Source organism: Nuphar pumila, chromosome 9 (genome assembly GCF_984573655.1).
Source record: "Nuphar pumila chromosome 9, dmNupPumi1.hap1.1, whole genome shotgun sequence".
Classification (NCBI taxonomy): Eukaryota; Viridiplantae; Streptophyta; class Magnoliopsida; order Nymphaeales; family Nymphaeaceae; genus Nuphar; species Nuphar pumila.
The window spans coordinates 114,312,649-114,323,069 of NC_143257.1; the positions used below are offsets into that span (position 1 = coordinate 114,312,649).

Sequence of the window (10,421 nt, forward strand, 5' to 3'; positions counted from 1 at the left end):
GGCGTTGCCGTCCTCCGTAAACCGGCATGCTCTCCGGCATCGCCGTCTTCCGTGAACCCGCATGCATGCTCTCTGGCGTCGCCGTCCTCCGTGAACTAGCGCGCTCTCTGACGTCGTCCTCCTTCAAAGAAGTCGGTTTAAATCGAGCGAGGTCGGTTTAAATTTTGAACGGGGAGAGGGAAAATTTCGCGCTCGGTTTAAATAAAAAATTAGCGATGGATTTAGTGAGAGAATTTTTCCATCGCTAATCCGTCACTACTTAGCGATGGAAAAATTCCCTCGCTAAATCCGTCGCTAATATGTTTTCTTGTATTGAGAATTAGCGACAAAAAATTTGGTGTCGCTAATCCGTCGCTAAGTAGTGACTGTTTAGCGATGAAAGTTTTTCATCGCTAATCCGTCGCTACTTAGCGACGAATTCATGAAGAAAGTTTTCTCTAGCTAATCTGTCACAAATTTGCGACCAAAAAAATCCGTCGCAATTTTTTGTCGCTAATTAACATTTTTCTTGTAGTGTTAGGGTTTAGGGTTCAAAGTTTAGGGTTTAGGGTTTAGGGTTTAGGGTTTAGGGTTAGTGTTTAGGGTTTAGTTTTAGGATTTAGGGTTTAGTAAGATATTTAGGGTTTAGGGTTAGGGTTTAGGGTTTATGGTTTAGGGTTAGGGTTTAGGATTTATGATTTAAGGTTTAGGGTTTATGATTTAGGGTTTGAGGTAAAGGGTTTAGGGTTTTGGGAAAAGGGTTTAGGGTTTAAGGTTCAGGGTTTCAGGTTTAGGGGTTATGGTTTACTGTTAGTGTTTAGGGTTTAAGATTTAGGATTAGGGTTTAGGGTTTCAGGAAAAGAGTTTAGGGTTAGATACTTGTAGTATTTAATTGAAACCTGTGCGTGAGGAATAACAATTGTAGGGACATGAGGTGGCCATTTACATGTTCAAATCGTTGCTCCTTTAGCGATTTCTATGGAAATCGCTTTAAAGCGTCGTACCGGTAATTAAATAGCTATCACATGAATCACTATCATCAACAATTATAAATCGCTATTACATCAAACGTATAAATTGTTTCTAATTTAAACGTACAAATCGCTGCTTCAAACTTATAAGTCGATATATAAATCACACCCTTCATAAGTACATATCATTGTAACATTTGGGCTTCAACAGTAAACCTCGTTATACGATTTAGCAAACTTGAGTACAAATCTTGGTAACTTTATATATCATAAATCTCTACTGTGTTAAATGTATAAATCATTGCTGTTTTAAACATATAAATCATAACTCAAAAATCGTGTCAATTTGGCTTTGTTACCAAAATATGTGTCATTCAATATCTGATGGATCAAGCTTTGTGATTTGTATTTATGATTTATGAAGTTACCACGATTGTTGTTGTCTAGGGTTTGTGAGGCAGAACAGTACTTATGTTTATCGTATCGATTTGTAATATGAATAAACGATTATGCTGAATTGTTGTATCAATTTGTAGTATATTATGCAATATGTACATCAATGTGTGTGTTCAAATCGTTGCTCATTTAGCGTTTTCTATTAAACTCGTTGCACATTATTTGAAGTATGAATCATTGTAAATAGATATTATGTGTTTGCTAGTGTCAATTATTATGATATTTGTCGTATGAATCATGTCAAAATACGCTAATACTATAAATCGTTACTTTTATTGGCATGGTAAAAAATAACCCGAAGATCATTACAAATAAGTGAATCACCTTTCCTTTGGCAGGGTCAACCCTTTCTTTGTAAAGATCTTCAATTATTTCTCTTCGATGAGTATGTACAACCACCGATTGAAACAATATTGAACATAACAAACATCTGAGAAACTGTATCGATTTGAATGGTGCAGTGGGCTGCCATTACGAATGAGCTCGTTTGCTTGCAAAGGATATGTGGGATCTGACCCCTGATACAGAGTTGTTGTCAGAACTTCTTCAGAAGAACATGGAGCTATCAGCTGCAGAGTATACTTTTGAATCTGCTCTTGTTGATTTAATATCTAATATATCCTCAGCTGCACGACAAAGGGTGGTCCGACAACAGACGACGGTAAAAGGTGGTCTGGCAGCAGACGACGGCAAAGGGTGCTCCTCTGGTGGTGTAAGAGTGATCCAGAATGGAGAGGGTGACATATTTCGAGGTTGAGACTCTTCAAGCAGAGGTGTTGCTTAGGGTGAAAACAAAAGGTTCCATTTTCTGGCTGGAGGAGATTTTGGTACATTAATCGAAATGTTGTTTCATGGTGCTAATGGCAAGAAAGGATACTTTAGTCATTGCAAACACACCAGACTTCAATGTTAAGTGATGTGGACACACACAAGGAAACTTGCCCCACATGCTTACATATGTGGTGCTCATTCAGACCCGAGAACACGCACCTGCCTGTTCCTGGGAGGAACATATAACCTGCTTCGAATCACATCCCACCCAAAAGAGGTGACCAACACCCTACAACCAAAGTCTTTTTATGCCTAGTTAGTTGCACAAGAAAGAGAAGGGAAGACCACCATAAGCGGGAGTCCTGTCTTCAATTTCGATTAGTAGCTTTTAATGTACATAGTGTTTCAACTTAGAATTCAAACCAAATTAGGTTATTATTATTCATTTTGGTACTATAACTTGTTAATAAATACTAGTCCATTAAGAGATCCTTGTGATTGCACAACAGTAGGTTGGCAAATTTTAAAAGCAATAAACAACATTAACGATGATGATGATGATGATTACTTCATCAAACAAAAGACCCTTAATTTGACATATTTGGCATGCCTTTGTCAAACATGTAGGGATGGAATTCATTATATGCATAATTATAGAAATTGCAGATAAACTCTCTCTAGTGGATTTGTAGCATAAAAAAAACAAGGGAATCTTGTGAGAGACAGCTTTTCTTTCTGTTTTAAGAACACTCTGGCTGGATATTGTCTTTTTTCAAAATTTAGTGAGGAAGGGTTTGTCTGAAACTTGAGATTGACATTGTAAACTTTGGATTTTAAACTAAACAAGGATATATAGTTGGTACAATAATTTGAATGCACAATCTAGTTAGATACTGATGATGTAAGTTGTTTTGACTCAATCTGATGCTGTCGATGTGTTCAATTTAGGGGCAAATCAACCCTTGCTTCATGTTTTTTCAATGAAAAACATATTATTTTGAGTCAGAAAATTTTGATGCATTTACAGCCGTTGATTTTTCAATTGCTGAGAGACCTACTCTATTGTTAAAAATTTAGTGATCCAAATACCCGATCCCCAATAAAACAGAGCATGAAGATTACATCCATATAGGGTCAGAATAACTAAAAAAAGAATCGCTAAGTTATTTGTACATACAAATCATTATAGCAAACATATTCCCAGTGAACATTGAACTATTTTAGAATAATCTGTACTACTTGTAGATGACTTGGTTGGACGTACAAATGACTCAAGATATGCATTTATCAAAGTCCACTGCCTATGTTTCAAACCTAGTTATCCTAACTGAGCTGCACCCACTGAATTTGGGTTTGGTTTTGAGTCGCTAGACAGCTTATAACCAAATAAAAATTCAAGATCCCTTGATGACTATGGGCTGTGACCATGCATGGCCAATCAGGTATTGACACTAATTCCTTAGGCAGCATGGAAATCGAGTTGACTAACAAGTACACGTTATCTGGGAGTTAATAATTAATTAATGTATTTGAGCAATTCCACTTGCATTAGCTAGGTATAAAGCCTACCACCTTTTTGTGTAAATTAACCTTAATTCTACATGTATGGACTTACCGATTTTGAAAATATTTCAGCTGCCCTTCCTATATCAAGAATGCAAAAGCACAGTCACAAATATATTTCAATATTTTGAAAATATCATGATTTTGTCACAATTTTTTCAAAAGAAAACACAATCCAGAAAATTGCGATATTTGTAAAATATCGTCCAAGTTGAAATTATTAGATTTTTTATGATATTAATGCAATATTAACACATTTTTCATATTTTAATATGTGATATTTTTCTTTGTGTGTGTATATATATATGGTTTTTAACCTTATATATGGTCATATTTTCTAAAAAAAATCTAATTTATTGTGAGATTTTCACTTGTCGACAATTCGATACAGAGATTTGTAATATTGTGCAAGAGATTGAGGGTTGCAGGAGAATGCGCTGAGTGGAGCCATGCTAAGTTGTAAAGGCAAAGTGAGTGTGACAATGAACAGCTGCTCCCAAGTGTCTATCCGCCCACAGTCTACCTACATTCTTGGTCAAAGACGAAAAAGAAGAAGAAGAAAAAAGACCTTGAGAATGAGAATGATTCTGTGATTTTTTTAAACAAAATTTTTTACTATCCTAAAGCATAATCAGCCTTGTTAGCATATACAACATGAACTTTTTTATTTTATTTTATTTATTTTTCACATCTAACTTTCTATGTGATATATGTGTTTTGTTTAGTAGGAACTGGGATCATAGTTTTTTTGTCATGTATGTAGGTTTTTATGTCATTGAAAAATCAGCTGCCTACAATTTACCCTTCCTAAAGAGCGTATCTTTATATAAGAAAAAACATGATCCAATAGTCGATTCTCACTAAATAGACCATGCTGAACACATTTATGAGTTTAGATTCCCTCATCACGACCTGCCTCTATGAGTTTCAAATCGTAGGTCTTTATACATATTTTTGGTATGTTCAAAAGTTGGTGCTAATACTAACAGGGCTCCAGTTGTCTGGTAGAAGCAGTCAGTGCACGTCATCTTGTGTTGGGACGTTGCAAGTTCAAATCCCGATGGTATGGTTGTATAATTGCTGAGGGGTCTGCCTAACCCAGCTTGCCTATAAAAAAAAATGTTGGTGCAAATATACACCAGTTTTTTTACTATGTTTTACAAAGAAGGCAAGAAAAGATGAAGATGAAGATGCAGGAGATGGTGATGTTGATGACGTGATGTATGTATGGGTGCATGTGTAATATGGATTGAGAGTGGTTCAGCTAGTACTCACTGGAGCCGACACCCTCTAACCCAAAGCTCTCCCCCCAATGCAGATGCTGGGTTGCTAAACCTGCTCGCATCCCAAGCACCAAACTTCAATAGAGATTAGACAACCATAATGCCCTCAATTACTTAATTACTTGCAAAGTGCCACTCTCAATGCGCTCCTTGTGCTTTCAAATTTAGAAATAAATGATATGAAATCATGTCGACATTAAAGAAATATAAATATCTCAGAGAGAGAGAGAGAGAGAGAGAGAGAACCTTGAAGATCAAGCAACTAGGTAATTTAGGTTATACATGAGAATGGAGGTTAAATAAGATAAATTCCTATACCCTAGAACCTAAATACATGATTCATTATTGAGCAAGCAACAAGAGGTGACTATCAAGAGAGTAAATAGCTAACAATAACTCACATTATTTCCGTTACATCAAGCGAAGTACACACACTTTCTCTATCTATATATCTACACACACTAACTCTTAAACAGTTTTATTTCCTAAACATCCTAATTAAAAACTTGAGGACATACATGGTTATGATTTTTTGTCGGGGTAGGCCTAGGAAGACTTGGATGGAGATGATAGGAAAGGATATGTATGCTTTGAACCTCACCGAGGACATGGCGTTGGATAGAAATGATTGGAGGAAAAGGATTCATGTGGAAGACCCAAAATGAATTTCTTTTATGGTTCATATGGCTGACCCCAATTGTTTTGGGATGAAGGCGTAGTTGTAGTTGTTGTTGTTGTAAAAATTTTACTTAAACATTTCTTTTCTTCCTCAAAAAAAACAAAAACAAATTTTCATTTAATCTAAACTTTAGATGCATTTATCATTGTTTATTTACTAGAAGTTATACTTTGAATTGGATCGATTTAACCATAAGTTTTGTTTTTTTGTCATCGAGTTCTAATGCAATACAAGTCATTTATTTGTTGATCACTCTAAAAGCACATCTAAACATGGCGCAGCTCATCTAAAATTTATTTTTTATTAAGTAAATCATATAGGATACATCTGTGAAATCAGATTAAGCAAACGGTTACCATGTTCTTTCTAAAACTGTATAGAAGGATTCAAGAGATAAGACTATTTTAGACCGACATCTCTCTCTCTCTCTCATTAATGGATAACGCCATAATCAATACGCAACGGGTGGTTCTGCAAAATAAAACTTTAACAGTAATTGGGACCCGAATTCTTCAAAAGAAGTACTATCGTTCATGGCATGGAGGGCAGTATGGTGATTGTCCAAAGACCAAACCACTTGTATGCCCTCTTTAATGATGGATGGCATTTACGCAACTTCAACCTGTCCAACAGGCCACACACGTATTTGTCCAAAATGTACATGGATGGATGACCACATTGACAATCAGTGCACAGCATGGGGGACAACTTCTAACCCCACCCCAATCTGTGACTGCCTTTTTGGGTTTTCTCCCTCCTTCACCCTCTCTCTCTCTCTCTCTCTCTCTCGCTCTCTGGTGTTCTCTCTCTCATATGCACACCATCTGAAAAAACCAACTTTTCATCTCTTTTTTTCCATATTTTTATCAGTTTTCATACTCTCTGGTCAAATAATCATCCTCATCCTGCTTAGCTTCCCACCTTCCAACATGAATGATCCCTACTCTAACATGTTCAAAGGATGGCTCAACTACAGCTCCCTTCTCTATCACCACCAATCTGCCTATCATCCCACCTCATCCTATTACAATTACCACTCTGTGAGCGTTGAGCCAGTACCAGACTCTCCACCTTTAAGAGAAGAGCTTCCTTTGTTGAGCTTGAGCCCCAGAAGGGATGATGAGAAGATCCAGCAGGGGAAGGGGTCATTTCACATGGATGATACAGACAAGGTGAAGAGCTTCTCCAACAGCACTGTTGATGGGGGGGATGACACTGTGACAGTGGCCTTGCACATAGGGTTGCCCAGCCATGGGGCAGAAGACCTTGTCACACAGGTCTCCTCCTCCTACCCTGAGGTGGATAAGGATGAGGCTAGTGGTTACCCTACAAGCAGGCTCAACAAGGGTCAGTACTGGATCCCCACCCCTTCCCAGATTCTGATTGGCCCAACTCAGTTTGTTTGCCCTGTCTGTTCTAAGACCTTCAACCGGTACAATAATATGCAGGTGTGTTCTCTCTCTCTCTCACCCATTTGGATTCTTTACCTTTGGGCTGTGTTTCTGTTATTTATGCCTATTTTCTTTTTTTAATTTAACTCACTTTCATAGTTTTGGTGTTGGCAAATGTGATCTTGGTCTCAGAAACAAAATTGCATCTGGTTATTTTTATGTCATTTTCTAATTCAGTTTTTGATGTTTGCACGTGTGATCAAGGTTTTTACACGCTTGCTAGGCTATCTAGTGTTTTCTAGAAGATTGATCTTTTGTATTTCTTGGTTATCCACGCTTGGTTTCTTGATTTAACTTTGTTTTCTTGCAGTAGTGGTGCTATCAGTGGTGTCCTTTGTTCCCTTATTTGTTTCTTTAGTTTTGAGGTTCCATTGCCTTTTTCTTCTCATTTTTTTATCAGTGGCAATTTGTGTTAGTATTTTGATGAGAAAACCTCTCATAATCGTTGCTCTTCATCCTTTTCCTTCCATCTCATTTTTAGCTTCTATAATGTTGGCATCTGTAACCCCAATTTACACACTTTAGTCCATTGGGGTAGCGCCGCTTTTTTTTTCTGTGGTTGCTGCTGTTGATCCCAGTTTGTTCATTTCACTTGTAGTTCTTCATATGGGCATGTTGGATTCTAATCCTACTCTCACAGGAGAGAGAGAGAGAGAGAGAGAGAGAGAGCACCAGGTTTGTTTTTTTTGCATGGCTGGTGGTGCCATGTAATAGGAGGAGTCAACTTCTTTTTGTGTGCGTGACTGAACAGTTCATGGGCTTTGTTCCTTCTGCTTTTTTGGTACCTTGGAACGTGTGCATGTAAGCGTGTGAGTCAGGCGAGCGTGTTAGGGCTCTGGCAAAGTTCTGAAAGTTTCCCAGTCCCTCTTTTCCAGGGCTTTGGATCAGGGTTACAGTTAACTCACAGTTTCAAGATTTTGCCCTCATCTCTGAGAACCATGATGAGATCATGAAAATATTTATTAGAGAAAGTCTTACACTATCTCATCACCAGCTTTCTCTTTCTTAAAGGTAAAGTCATAAACAGTGTTGCTCCCACTTCCCTCTCTCTTTCTATCACTTTCATTTTGGAAAAACATGCTTCTTCTTATACTACCATATCTGGTAGGATATGGTATCATATTATTATGTAAAAAGAGAAAAAGGAAACCATTTTTTTACCAAACAAGATACACCCACTATCTCAATTTGTTTCACCATGCAGAAATTACTTGAAATATAAAGTAGACACTAAAAGCTCATAGATCATACCATAAATATGATCTGGTTAAAACTTAATAGTATTTGCAGTAAAACTCTAAACATGGTCTTCTTCATATGCAGGTGGTTTTTAACAATAAAAATTGCAAAGTGGGTTGTGATTGGTTAATTTTTTTATCTTTACAAATGAGCGAGTTCATCTTTATTTGTCATTAGTGTCATTATGCATTTGATTCCATGAAGCATTGATAGAAGCTTAATTATGATTTTTTTTCTTTTTTCCTGTTTTTGGTATGTGTTGCTCTATTTTTTGGGTCAATGCAGATGCATATGTGGGGGCATGGATCTCAATACAGAAAAGGGCCAGAATCTCTTAGGGGAACCCAACCAACAGCAATGCTGAGGCTCCCTTGCTACTGTTGTTCTCCTGGTTGCAGAAACAATATTGATCACCCAAGAGCAAAGCCATTGAAGGACTTCAGGACCCTACAGACACACTACAAGAGAAAGCATGGAATTAAGCCTTTCATGTGCAGGAAGTGTGGGAAGGCCTTTGCTGTCAGAGGTGACTGGAGAACACATGAGAAGAACTGTGGGAAGCTCTGGTACTGTTCATGTGGCTCTGATTTCAAACACAAGCGCTCCCTCAAGGACCACATCAAGGCATTTGGTAATGGCCATGCTGCTTGTGGCATTGATTGCTTTGAGGAGGAAGATGATCCTGCCTCTGAAATTGAACAAGATTGTGAATCTCAATAAAATTGCAGCAAAGGACAATGGAGATGGGGTTGGCAAGAAGATTGTATTTATTCTTAGTGTAGTTTTGGAGTCTTCTCATATCCAAGTGAATTTGGTGTTTTCCTTTTGACTTTGCTAGAACTAAATTCAAATTAAACACTTGGTCCATCATATGTAAATCCTTTTGTTTCAATGCTTTTGGTATTTCATGGTTTGTAATGCCGTAGTGTGTGTGTGTGCGAGTGTGTGCAAACACATGCTTCTATTTTGGTACCGAACCACCATAACTTATGGTGGTACACACTTAAATCTAATCTCCAAAAGCAAAACCTAATCTTTAGATCATGATTAGCATGTTCTATTTACTATTTTCATCTGTCAAAGTTGACCTCCCAACATGATGTTTTATATACCATCTCTAAACCATCCTTATCTTCATGAATTGTGAGCCTTTGATTTTTCACTATATCAGAAATTGAATCTTACAGTGTATTAGACATGATGAAACCTTTTGACACGGCAAACAAACCATGTTAAACACCTGTACGGTTATATCTAACATTTGGTGGATAGATCCTTGGAAACGTACTATAGCATGGTATCATATGGTTCAGACTTGAGAACAGCAGTATACTCTCTCTCTCTCTCTCTCTCTCTATATATATATATATATATATATATATATATATATATATATATATATATATATATATATATATATAGAGAGAGAGAGAGAGAGAGAGAGAGAGAGAGAGAGAGAGAGAGAGAGTTATACAATGCAAGGCAATCAATTTAGGCATTTGGTTTCTTTACATAGTGATGGTATGGTATGAAGAAATTAGTGGTAGGATTGATTATTTGAAATGAATGAACATACGGTCTTGAACTATTCTGCAGCGCCGGATATTGAACAAAGCAAGAATGGCATGAAATAGAGAACGTAAAATTGATACTAATATAGATACACAGAATCGTGAGATATTGCAGGTTTAAGAACATGGCAGAAGTCAAGAAGTAATACTTTACGAGAAGAGTGGCATATCTCATGACTGAGGCAATTAGAAGCATGGATCACATTATGTGAAGCCATTGCACGAAGTCATTGGGAGCTTCAGGTTGGTAATGTATAGTTGTTGGCGAATGCATATAGTACCCTTTTGAGACTATGCTCTTGACATGTCTTGTGTCCTGGATTTTGAGTTGCACTAGCAATGTTTTCATTATTTTTGGAAGTAATACTTTAGACAATTGAACATATTCAATGGGGATCTAAACTGATACCCTGTGGAAAATGTTTCTTCATTGCATGTTTAAGGAGCCAAAGAGAAGA

At 37.2% G+C, this 10,421-nt stretch overlaps 1 protein-coding gene across 1 annotated transcript; it reads left to right on the forward strand.

The window, feature by feature from the left end:
* Positions 1-6,631: 6,631 nt before the first annotated feature.
* Positions 6,632-9,112, forward strand: LOC149828942 (zinc finger protein WIP2-like). Its single transcript, XM_090017178.1, has 2 exons — positions 6,632-7,150; positions 8,678-9,112. Exons 1-2 carry the CDS (start codon positions 6,632-6,634, stop codon positions 9,110-9,112), a joined length of 954 nt encoding a protein of 317 aa, XP_089873304.1.
* The last annotated feature ends 1,309 nt before the right edge of the window (positions 9,113-10,421 follow it).